At 40.0% G+C, this 12,733-nt stretch overlaps 1 protein-coding gene across 2 annotated transcripts; it reads right to left on the bottom strand.

The window, feature by feature from the left end:
• Positions 1 to 514: 514 nt before the first annotated feature.
• Positions 515 to 5,999, bottom strand: LOC146648632 (crystallin J1A-like). 2 transcript variants are annotated; one of them, XM_085390137.1, is made up of 10 exons: positions 5,848 to 5,999; positions 5,195 to 5,261; positions 4,330 to 4,506; positions 3,828 to 3,926; positions 3,662 to 3,754; positions 3,425 to 3,581; positions 1,739 to 1,854; positions 1,442 to 1,519; positions 1,154 to 1,293; positions 515 to 1,070 (listed from the first exon to the last, which is right to left on the bottom strand). In XM_085390137.1, exons 2-10 carry the CDS (start codon positions 5,259 to 5,261, stop codon positions 969 to 971), a joined length of 1,029 nt encoding a protein of 342 aa, XP_085246263.1. In that variant the 5' UTR covers positions 5,848 to 5,999; the 3' UTR covers positions 515 to 968. The 2 variants fall into 2 exon arrangements, with proteins under 2 accessions (XP_085246263.1, XP_085246264.1); XM_085390138.1 differs by having other exon boundaries at positions 5,881 to 5,961.
• Between the last annotated feature and the right edge of the window lie 6,734 nt (positions 6,000 to 12,733).

The following is a 12,733-nucleotide window of genomic DNA, read 5'->3' on the forward strand; positions in this document are numbered from 1 at the left end:
TTTTCCAGTCTTTTGTTGTCCTCATGCCTACCCTTTTTTGAGACATGCTGCTGTCATCAAATTTAAAACCTTATTTTTGTCTTATAATGGCACATCCTCTCAGTTTAAACATTTATGTTCTCTGTGTTCTGTGAATAAAATGTGGGTTTATGCAGTTTTCAAATCAGTGCATTCTGTGTTTAATTACATTTCACACAGCGTCCTGTTTTATTAACTAATTTGGTGTGGTTATAGATTTTAAAAGAGATTACAAAATATTCATCTGGTTTAAATGAAATCCACGCTCGAGCTGCTGAAATTTTTTAAATTACATAAAAGAAAAATGTGACCTCCATGTGGAACATGGAATCTCAGTACACTCATACAATCAGCTCCTGTTAATGTTTTATTAATTTTATGATACTGGCACTGGAAGGCTAAGTACAGCAGTTTATTTCAGCTTCAAAGGAAATTTTCATTCAATACTAAAAGGAAAGACAGATGTGTGAGTTATAAAAGCACACTGTAAAATAAATAAAGGAAGGTATTATTTGTCTTTTTATTGATGGCCTTTGCATCTCTGATGTGCTTGCTGAAGTTTATGGGCTCTTCATACAACTTGTGGCTTTACATAAATGCAGTATTGGATATTGGAAAAACATCATTTGCAAAAACTGTGGTGCATGGACTCTTTTTCTCTAAACTCCTATATTTTGTGTTGGACCACAAATCGCACTGTCAATATGAATAATGCTTAAATGACACGTATGTAGTCCAGAAATAGTAATTTAAATAGTAATTCATTTTTAAAATAATGATGATCTTTACCATATCTTCTCACAGAACATGTGAACAACCTGTTTTACTTTAACAGAAACAAAAACATCTGGCTCCTGCCATCCAGACATTTAAACAGGAACCATCATTCGCTGTTCTGTCAAAGCTCGACAGTTTGTCACACCGTTCTCTCTAAGCCTTCTTAAAAGGCATTACGCCGACAGGTGTTTGGTTATCTTCTTGGTATGCTCCAACACCAAGTCGTATTGCAGGGTCTTGGACTTCCAGGACTCCGGGATTCCCTCAAGTCCGACCTAGAAAAATGAGAACAGAACATTTCATAAATCAAACTTAAAATATGTGCACGTGAATATATTAGATTAGCAGACAGCCCCACCTGAGCCCCAAGACAGGCTCCTATGAAGGATCCTCTGCTGCAGGTGCATCCCCCGCAGCTCATGGTGTCTCTGACAGCCGTCTCATAGCGAGTGGCTGTCAGGACTCCGTGCAGCGCGGCTTGGAACGCACCGGGCAAACCTGAAACATCAGAGGCAGATGTGAATGGCATGAAGGCATTTTTCCTGGTTTGTCTCACAGCTATCCAAATTACACATACCGCTTTTTTACCACGTTACTGTTAAGGACTACACTGATGGCAGAGGTTGAAGGAGCTTATCAAAGATACCTCATGCATTTGTGAAGACAGAGGGGATCAGCTCTTGCAGAGTTTTGGATAAATTCTCCTTCACCTGGTGGATGTGTCCTGAAATCAGGCAGAGAGGGTGCAGTAGTGAGTCACACATAAGATGAGATGTTAACTAAAATACTAAACATAACTCTCTGCATATCTCTTTATCCTATCATCATTATGTCACATTGGAACTGAACCTTCAGAGAATAAGGTAAAATAAACTCTTTGATCACATGAGTCGGTCTCATGACTTTAACACAGGGAAGGAAATATGCTGCTGGCCTCACGTACCGATGACTGCTTTGTCTAAATCTTGAGGCTGCTTTCTGTTTGGGTCATTCAGCTGATTGAGCACCGCGTCCAAGGCTTTTGGATCTGGACCATTCAGGATGAAATGTTCCAGAAACCTGGGAAAAGAAGTCAGTGTGGAGCATTTCCGTTTTATGTTTTTCTTTATACATCTTTGTAGAACAGTATTAAATACACTCAACAAAAATATAAACGCAACACCTTTGTTACTGCTCCCATTCCCCATGGGATGGACGTAGAGACCTAAAATTCATTCCAGATACACAATATAACCATCCCTCCCAAACAGTGGTCACAAATCAGTCCAAATGTGTGGTAGTGGGCACATCTGCTATATTGAGATAATCCATCCCACCTCACAGGTGTGCCACATCAGGATGCTGATCTGACATCATGAGTAGTGCACAGGTGTACCTCAGACTGCCCACAACAAAAGGCCACCCTGGAATGTGCAGTTTTTTGCGCTATTGGGGGTCTGGGGACCCAGAACCGGTCAGTATCTGGTGTGACCACCATTTGCCTCATGCAGTGCAACACATCGTCGCATGGAGTCTATCAGATTGTCAATTGTGGCCTGTGGAATGTTGGTCCACTCCACTTCAATGGCTGTGCGAGGTTGTTGGATATTCGTGGGAACTGGTACACGCTGTCGTATACGCCGGTCAAGCACATCCCAAACATGCTCAATGGGTGACATGTCCGGTGAGTATGCTGGCCATGCAAGAACTGGGACATTCTCAGCTGCCATCTGCCCTGAACAATGTGAACCATGATTCATCCGTGAAGCGCACACCTCTCCAACGTGCCAGACGCCATCGAATGTGAGCATTTGCCCACACAAGTCTGTTACGGCGACGAGCTGGAGTCAGGTCAAGACCCCGATGAGGACGACGGGCATGTGAGGCCGGTTGGATGTGCTGCCATGTTCTCTGAAACGCCTGTGGAGACGGCTTATGGTTGAGAAATGAACATTCAATGCACGGGCGACAGATCTGGTTGACATTCCTGCTGTCAGCATGCCAATTGCACGCTCCCTCATTGCTTGTGGCATCTGTGGCATTTTGCTGTGAGACAAAACTGCACATTCCAGGGTGGCCTTTTGTTGTGGGCAGTCTGAGGTACACCTGTGCACTACTCATGCTGTCAGATCAGCATCCTGATGTGGCACACCTGTGAGGTGGGATGGATTATCTCAATATAGCAGATGTGCCCACTACCACACATTTGGATTGATTTGTGACCACTGTTTGGGAGGGATGGTTATATTGTGTATCTGGAATGAATTTTAGGTCTCTACGTCCATCCCATGGGGAATGGGAGCAGTAACAAAGGTGTTGCGTTTATATTTTTGTTGAGTGTATGTGTTCTGATTTTGCCTCACTACAGAGAAAGGTGTAATCAACCATGCAGCCAAACTGGAATGATCTTTAGAGACACTCAGCTTTCATGTGGCTGATCAGTTTATTAAAATGTGAAATGTGTTCTCTTCTCTATTTTTATACTCTCTGCTCCAAATACTTCTTATTATGCCCAATTTTAATTACCAGATCTAATAGTCTATTGTGGTTTCCAGGTTAAAAACTAAGTTTTATTATTAACCCTTAAATAGCCAATTCTAATCCAACATGTGTAAATAAGTGAAACTGGTGTGCTGGAAGATGTCCTGACCTCGCTGCTGCTAGAGTCTCTGCCACACATTCATCATTGTTCTGGGTGACACGGATGGCCTGTTCCACCTTCTCCAGCATATCGGGCTGTCCTGCATAAAAAGCCACTATAGGAGCCAGTTTGGCTATTCCATCAATCTGACAGTCGTTCTCACAACCTGAAGGAAACCAGCACATATTTAGGTTAGAGATGTTTGTCTTCATAACGTCAAACTGTGAATAATTTCAGAAGCTTTACCCGTCTCCTCTTTGCCTGCATCCACATTCTTCAGGAAGCTCTTTAAACTTGCATGTCTCCACGGCCCATCGATGGGCAGCTGAGGTCTTGGCCCTGCAGAAGTCCAAATTGCATATTTTGTCAAAAAGGTAACGGACCTCAGGGATATCTCCAAGATTTCTCTTACCTCCCCTCTCTCTGTAAGGATCATTGACGGGCGTGTCATACTCTGATCCTGGCCCAAAAACTTTCAGTGTGCGCTGCTTCAGGTCATCAATGTTTAGACCTGGTCAGAGAGATCAGGCATCTTAGACAGTGTGTGAAAATTCCCTACACACTGCACGAACCGAGTCCCTGCATGTAGACTATGTGGCTCTAGAGTAATGCGTAATATTTCTTTGAGGACAGCCCACTTTCTTCTATTTTCCTTATATCACTTGTACAGATATGAGGCAATTTCATGTGTCCAGTTCTAGTTAATCCCTTTATGTTGGACCAAGTGCTACTTCTGGTAGAATTTAAAGCAAATCCATCCATAACTTTATCAATAATTCTACTGACAAACAGAAAAAACAAACTGAATCAACTGCATAACTTCGCTTGCTGTAGATAGTAGTAATCTGAAACCTACTATGACCTATAGAAATTTAAGTTTAGTTTAATTTTAGGGATAAAGTCAGCAGCACTACCTCCACATTCAGACAGGGACTCCAGCAGGACATATGCCTGGTCTCCATAGCAACTCTGCTTGCCAGTCTCCCTCCTGTAAAAAGGGTTAGCGGACTCAGGGTGGAATTCTGGGTTTGGATTCAGAGCCAGGATCCCCTTTAACTTCTGGAGGTCGTACACCCAGTGGAGAGGCTGTGCTGCAAGAGACAAGATAATTACACTCTGAACCTTGACATTACTCAAAACCTAAGGAGATGTGTTAAAAATAAGGACGGACTGAAAATCCACTTCTACTCGTACAACCTGAAGATCTGAGTACTCAACTCAAACCAGGAAGCTCTCAGCTCAGCTGAAAGATACCTGCTAACCTTATGGCAGCTCAAAAGTTATAGTCTTGACAGATTTGACAGGCGACAGAGTTTATCAGTCTCTCACATTGTTGTGGAAGAAATCTGGCCCACTCTTCTTTACAAAATTGATTTAGTTCATTGATGTCTGTTTTCATTTATGCACAGTTCTCTTAAGGTCCCATAATCGAATTGCAATCAGGGTGAGGTCTGGACTTTGACAGGCCCATCGCAACACGTGGATTCTTTTATTTTTCCAGCGATTTTTTTTTTTTTTTAAAGAGATTTGCTGCTGTCCTTGGATCATTGTCTTGTTGCATGATCCAATTTTGAGGTGCCTGAGGTGCTCACACTTGTGATGATCAATTAATCAGGTGCACCACTAAACTAACCCTGCCATGGAAGTAGTATGGTGATATTGAGTGTTTCACAGAACAGCATTTTAGTCCCCTATAAAAACTGTCTTTCCAGTTATTAAACACAAGCATGATTACTTTCATAGATCATCAATGTAAAACAAGTGTGACACTATTAATACCTGCAGCATCTGCCACTGCTGATCCCATGATGGCTCCTATTGCCCTGTTTGCCAGAGCTGAAGCCATCTGCAAAAATGTACAAAGAATTAAATACATTTTTAAAAAAAAGAAATTTTAAATGAAATGAACAGTTAATTTCATTATTTTGGCAGAGTGGACTGTTTAAATTTTCTTAAAATTAACATTTTCTGTTTCCCGCTTTAGTAATGTGGCTAAAAATTATTTTCTATTGCTCACTATTTTATAATGACAAACCATTAATCCGGTATTCAAAAGCTTAAGCTTTGAGCAAACATAAGAGAGTTAGTGACAGTGACAGGGCATTTCTCTTATTATATTTCCCAGCAGTCGGTTTTCTACTGTAACAAAACTCTCCAGCTGATAAGCGGTCATATCGATTTCATCTGCGCTCGACTACCTTTCCTAATCACCTGACAAATCGAGCACAGCTTGGCGGAGCTTTCACCAACTTGTAGCCTGCTAAATGATTAGAAGCTTGGTAGCTACTCACAGAAATATAGCACTTGCTGTTTGTACTCGTTCAAGCTACAGCTAGCAACCACGACAGCAGAGTGCTAGCTAACATACTCTTAGCTAGCATAAACTAGCGAGTTGCTGAGGCATAAATAAAGTTCATAAAGAAAAGTCTGACCTTAGCCTGCGTTATATGTAGCCCACAGCGTACCGTAATTCGTTTAAAACCTTTTACACCAGCAGTACGAGCACCAGCACCACAACACACTTTGATTCTGAAACTTGTTACGAAAGCTTCGGCACCGCCCACAATGAAATGTCTCTATTACCCGGGCCCTCCTCCGGCGAGGAGAGGAACTGTGGTCCTGCATGAGGAAGTCAGAAGTAAAAGAGAAGAGTGTGAGGGTGATGAAAGACATGAATGATGACAGCAAGACAGTAGTGAGGTCTGTGGTAGCAGCTACTGGTAGAAGGTTTAGGCATGATGTGTCATTACATAAGGTGCCCTGAGCCCCTTCTTGTTTGCAGTGGTGATGGACAGATTCCTGGTCTGGCAGGAGTCTTGATAGTCTATGATGAGAAGAAGCATGAAGGTCAATAAAAACCAGACAGAATATGTGTATTTTGTGGTTTTAATGCTTAAAAAAAAACATTAATTCACCAGCTTATATAAATGAAGATGGATAACTGAAATTCATAATGACAATTCATAATGGTCTTTTTGCATTTAATGATAGTTTTTCAATGTGCTTTTCACTGTTAGCAGAGCCAATGTTGTGTCAAAAAGGGATTGCTGTCCAAAAAGTGATTTACAGTATTTAAAGGTATCAAGTATTAGTCTTGGAAGAACACAGCTCTTTACCATTAGGCTTCCTGCTGTTGTGTAATGAAAAATTCTGGGTGCAAGTGTAACCCAGGTTATGTTCCTAAGTATGAGTTTGTGATCATTTGGCAGGCATTGAACGCATCACAGTGCTGTGAGCATAGGAGCCTAATGGTGTGTTCTTCCAAGCTAGCTGACTTACTACTGGTGTAAAAGGTTTTAAACAAATTACAGTGCTATATATCTGTGTGTAGCTACCGAGCTTCTAATCATTTAGCATTATACAGTCATTGAGTTATACCCAGGCAAAAAATGTGTTCTCATTTGTGCCCAAGATGAATGTTCACTGCTGTTTAAGGGTATTGCAGGTTTTAAAACGCATTTAAATCGTTCTTATAGTACTTCTTGGGATGATACATGTAATGTTCAAAATCCACATCCACTGAACATGGATCCCAGTTGAAATTAATTTCAGAGTGCAATATGATTCAAAGAGAAACGAATCATCTGCTTTATATGAGCAAGTTCCAGTAAATGACACTTTCATTTATGTACCTATTTTGAAAGAGTTGATTTTCAAAAATGCAGAAGTTTCACAACACATGAATAAACCAGCTACTGTATGTGATGGCAGATGTTAGCGACATCAACCATTAGTCTCAAAATCCAATGGCGCACTGCAAATTTAAGTTAACTGTCAACACAGGTGCACTGCACTGTGAGCTATTCCAAACTGCTACAAACCTTCCAGGGCACAAGAAAGATTGAGGGGACTGGCAGTAATTAGTATTAACAACAAAGTTGGCCATCACATTTCTTGTAATGATGTAATAAATGATTTTGCCTCTAGAGCAAGGGAAAGCTCTAAGCTGGGAAACAAAGGTGTTAAGATGGAGTGTTGAGGAAAAACAAAAAAGTCAAATGTTTGGAGTCCAATCATTCATTTTGAAATGTAGTTCTTCCTATTTTTAGCCAAGTGTTTACACATTTTTACAGTTTTCAGAACAAATTATTCAACTTTGGATTTGATTTATAAATCCCTTGTTTCACCTACCTCTATTAATTTACAATATTTAAACATTTCTCTGATATTTTTTATTTTATTTAATACTTTGTTTTGTAGATTTTCATTTATTTTCACTTACAACATATTAACTAGGTAATGTTTTATTTAAGGAGTTTTTGTTGTATTTCTATTTTTTGTAGTACTTCATTGTTGCACATTACTCTTACAGTTTATTTAAAACTAGAAATAATAAAGCAGTTGAGGTGTTTCAGCCTGTGACATTCAGTATCTGTTGGTGCTTCAGCTGTTTGAATAAGTGTAAGTCAACGCCAGGCCACGCTTCCAGCTGAGTCTTTAAGTAGTGTGTAACACCATGAATGAGGAACAGTAAATGTCAATAACTGATCAAGAGTAAGTTTTTCTTAGTCTTTCAATGAAACACATGGACAGGCACCTAGGATTAAATCTTTTGATTCGTCATCCACAGCTCTCATCATGAATGACTTCTCCTGTAACACAGAGCGCTTCAACACTTTCATCACTTCTGACAACAAGAGATTTCTGTGTGTAAAACCAGGCAGTTATGCAATTGCTCAGAAATGATCTGTCCATAGACAAGGACGCAGGTGCCCACCTATGACCTGGTTTATTAATACTAAGCTAAAGAAGAAATGATCTCACTGTAGTTCTCACAGCTCAGGACAAGCAGACACCTGATGACTACTGAATGGAACTAAAACAAGAATTCATAATTATGTTTGTCTATGTTTGATAAAACTCTGCATATGCAGTCAGGAGACTGATGACCTGTGAAATGAGCTGTTAGAAATGTGCAGATATGTGTAAACATTATATGTAGCAAAACTTCTGACCTACAGGAAATGATGACATCGGATATGATGGCTGCTATAAAACAAAAAATCATTCATATGATAAAAATGAACAAGTTGTGTTTCCAACTTTAAAACATCTTAGTGTCTGCTGCACTTTAATTCAAGATGAATCTCATTAAATGTATGAGAACATTTAATCACATGGCCCCATAACAGCTGGGATGGCTCCAACCTTGAAATGAACAAGCAGAAGGAAGTTGATGGATGGATAATCCAATGGGGAACATTAAAGACCCTCTCACCAGCTTTCATTTATTAAATTTGTATTTACTGAACGATTTCTGCTGTGTATTTGCATTGATACTCAGACAACAACTCACATGTCCTCTTTCTGTTTGTGGTGCATGATTCAGGCAAACACATATTACATATATAGATTGTTATGCTATGACACAGTTTCACATTTAATGCTCTATGATAATGATGAGGTCCAGTTTAATAGTACTGCTAGTGTCTAATGAAATGAATTGAACACATGTGATTTTGGGGTCCAGCAAAGTGAATATTTTTCACTGTGGATAAAATACATGGAAAGGTTTAATGAGTCATCAGCTACTTCACTACAAAGATGATGTGATTAAAGGTTCTCATACATTTAATGAGATTCATCTTGAATTAAAGTGCAGCAGACACTAAGATGTTTTAAAGTTGGAAACACAACTTGTTCATTTTTATCATATGGATGATTTTTTGTTTTATAGCAGCCATGATATCCGATGTCGTCATTTCCTGTAGGTCAGAAGTTTTGCTACATATAATGTTTACACATATCTGAACATTTCTAACAGCTCATTTCACAGTTCATCAGTCTCCTGACTGCATATGCAGAGTTTTATCATCATGTGTTCATGAGAGACAAACATAATTATGAATTCTGAACATTATGAAAACCGTTACTTCAGTTTGTTTCTGGTTTGTTGTAAGGAAAAGAATTCTGCCAGTGGAACAACTAAATTTACTTGCAAAGTTATAAAATTAGAGAATGATTCATCATAACCAAGAATTGAGTTCAAACCTCACTTGTCACCAGTTACTTGTGCAATCATGCCATAGACAAGTTGTTCATTCAATGACACTTTCATAGCACTGTTTTCTAATACCCAACATCATCAGCAAACGGAGTGAGTATTTTGTCAGCGCCATGTTTCTTTGTATTTTGGGAATGAAGCAAAGAAATGAGATGAATGTTCATCAACGAGGAATTCAGACTTGGTGGTAAATTGCACACATCCAGACATCCAAGCTTCTGGAGGCTTTGTCAAGCCCCTAGGGGGATTTGATGTTTCAAAGTCCTCATAAAAAACTTAAATTTGCAGTGCGCCATTGGATTTTGAGACTAATGGTTGATGTCTGTAACATCTGCCGTCACATAAAGCCTCACACATTGCTGGTTTATTCATGTGTTGTGAAACTTCTGCATTTTTGAAAATCAACTCTAAAGTTTTTAAAAAGAGGTACATAAATGAAAATGTCATTTACTGAAACTTGCTCGTATAAAGCAGATGATTCACTTCTCTTTGAATCATATCACACTCCCAAATGAATTTCAACTGGGATCCATGTTCAGTAACACCTGACTGATGTGCGTTTTGAACATTACATGTATCATCCCCAGAAGTACTATGAGAACAATTTAAATGCGTTCTAAAACCTGCAATAACCTTAAACAGCAGTGAACCTTCATCTTGGGCACAAATGAGAACACATTTTTTGCCTGGGTATAACTCAATGACTGTATAATGCTAAATGATTAGAAGCTCGGTAGCTACACACAGATACATAGCACTGTAATTTGTTTAAAACCTTTTACACCAGTAGTACGAGTAGCACCACGACACACTTTGATTCTGAAACTTGTTACGAAAGCTTCGGCACCGCCCACAATGAAATGTCTCAATTACCCGGGCCCTCCTCCTGCGGACTGAGTGGAGATTATGTGGAGATTGCAAAAATGAAATAAAACATTTCTTTTTAGTGTAACAGTAATAATTGTGCTGCATATTTTAATAGTCTATAGAGATTTGATGTTTGCTTCGAGACTGTGGCTGTAGAAGTATAGAGAAGGTCAGAAGGAGTTGCACTGTGTCATTGTGGATTCAGAGAAAGCGTATGAGAGGAACTGTGGTCCTGCATGAGGAAGTCAGAAGTAGAAGAGAAGAATGTGAGGGTGATGAAAGACACGAATGATGACAGCAAGACAATAGTGAGGTCTGTGGTAGCAGCTACTGACAGAAAGTTCAGCCACGATGTGTCATTACATAAGGTGCCCTGAGCCCCTTCTTGTTTGCAGTGGTGATGGACAAATGAGGAAATGAGGATCACAGGTTAAAGGTGAGTTTGGGGCAGATGATCTGCTGAGGTGACCTCTAACAGTCACAGGCAAAAGAAAGAGATTAAATATTCTTACGGTTTGAGGAATCTATCCAGAAACTGGAAGCTGCAGACTCTACAGTACACAATCTGTAGTTACAGTAGATCAGAGAGTGCCATCTCCTGGCCAGCAGCGGTAACTGCTGCAGACATGAAGAAACTGGATGAACGTCATTCTCCCTCTGTCAAAATATTACATTATTCGTATTAGAAATGTTCTATTACAAATTAGCCTGCAATCATGGGTATAAATGCAAAATAGCAAATAGTAATTCAGAAAAAGAAAAAAACACCAGCTAGCTATTGTTTGGACTGCAAACAAATAAACAACAAGTAAAAGTCTTTATTTAACCAGGTTCCAGGAGACCAGCACAGAACAGAAGAAGCTTAATTATTTAGCAGTATGCCTAAAGTCCACGAGACAGTGTATTATACACACTGTATACATCAGTTCTACAGTAGATAAACTAGAAGTTTCAAAACTTACAAGTTATAAGCTTTTGATTGCATATGTGTGTCATAAAATGAATAGTCGTATGAATTTAACAGTCTTGCATGTGTCCTGTCCATCAAAGGATAAATGATCTATAAAATAGAGGACTAAATGATAGCAAATTGGTTTTGCTTTTTCGAGCATACCTTAATCCAGGATTGGGCAATTCATTTTCCCAAGGGGCTACATAAGAAACTGGAACACACAGGCACAGCACCACAGTTCCAGTTTCTCATGTGGCCTCCTGGGAAAATTAATGTTCCAACCCTGCCTTAATCAGTGCTGGCACAGTGCATGCTCTTATCACCATTGTCAATAAAAGACTGAATGTGATATCACTGACTGAATTATGGCCAGAGGAGTGAGATGCTGAAAGCAGAGGTGCAGAGTTTGTGGATGAAGAACTTAATGACAGTTATGTGCTGTGAAGCAAAGTAGTTTGTAGGCTGAGTTGACACTAGTAACCATAGGCATACAGCACATTTTATGCCTCTGTTCACAGGTGTGGATGTGGAGTAGGGCCCACAAAATTAGTTGAGATCTAAGCAGGGCACCTGCTTAGATCTCAACTTAATGTGCTCAAACATTAGACGCACCCATTGCGCTTCTCATTCAATCAAGCCACGCATGCTCGAGCTGACTGTCACTTTTTCACGTTTAAGGCTATTAATGTAATCAGGACTTCAAACTGTTATGCAAGCTGTCGCTGCATGGTTTGCAAAGGAAGCACACTTGAAACCAACCCTCGCATATCCTTTTATTAGGTGTTTACAGTAACACAGCTGACCACAGTTCAGCTCCATGTTCTACAGTTAAGCCACACGCAGACGCGCATGGTGCACCTTTTAAGCCGTTTGCTTAGACAAAAAAAAATGTCTGCGTTAATGCTGTAAGCTTGCATGTCTTGTTACAGAAAAGAAGGGGTGTGTTGAGAGCTGGATGAAGTATTACGATAGCCTGTATTTATTTATAGCTTACCTCTTCCCTTTCAATTCGTAAAGTAATATGACAGGCAACCATCTCAAGCATACATGCAAACGCTGCACAGGACACACGTGTTCAGTGTGTATCAGGGTCAGATTCACAAGGATTCCAATAAAGCTTCCACATGCATGCCCAGCCCCTGTAAAACATTATGTTTCACTTTCTTCTTGAGTCAGGGCTAAGTGACCCCTGTGCTCCTCAGCAAGTGCACCGCCCTCTCCTTTCCTCATCTCCTCTCCTCTCTCTCACTCCAGCTTCATGTCCCCGAGTGACCCAGCTTCACATTCTAGCACTGCACGGGTGCCAGCAGAAGCAAATTAGACACCAGCACCCCCTCCTGATATGTACTTCTCTGTCCTACATCCATTATTTTTAGCTGGGATCCAAGCCTTCATCTTCACTTAATAAGGGAAAAGAATCCCTCATATTTGTACCCACCCCTAAATCCATCATATCAAAGTTCTTCATCACAAAACGGACACACTCACACACCTA

This window comes from Rhamphochromis longiceps, linkage group LG18, assembly GCF_057381845.1.
Source record: "Rhamphochromis longiceps isolate RC_006_pf linkage group LG18, R_longiceps_female_GT1.1, whole genome shotgun sequence".
Lineage (NCBI taxonomy): Eukaryota > Metazoa > Chordata > Actinopteri > Cichliformes > Cichlidae > Rhamphochromis > Rhamphochromis longiceps.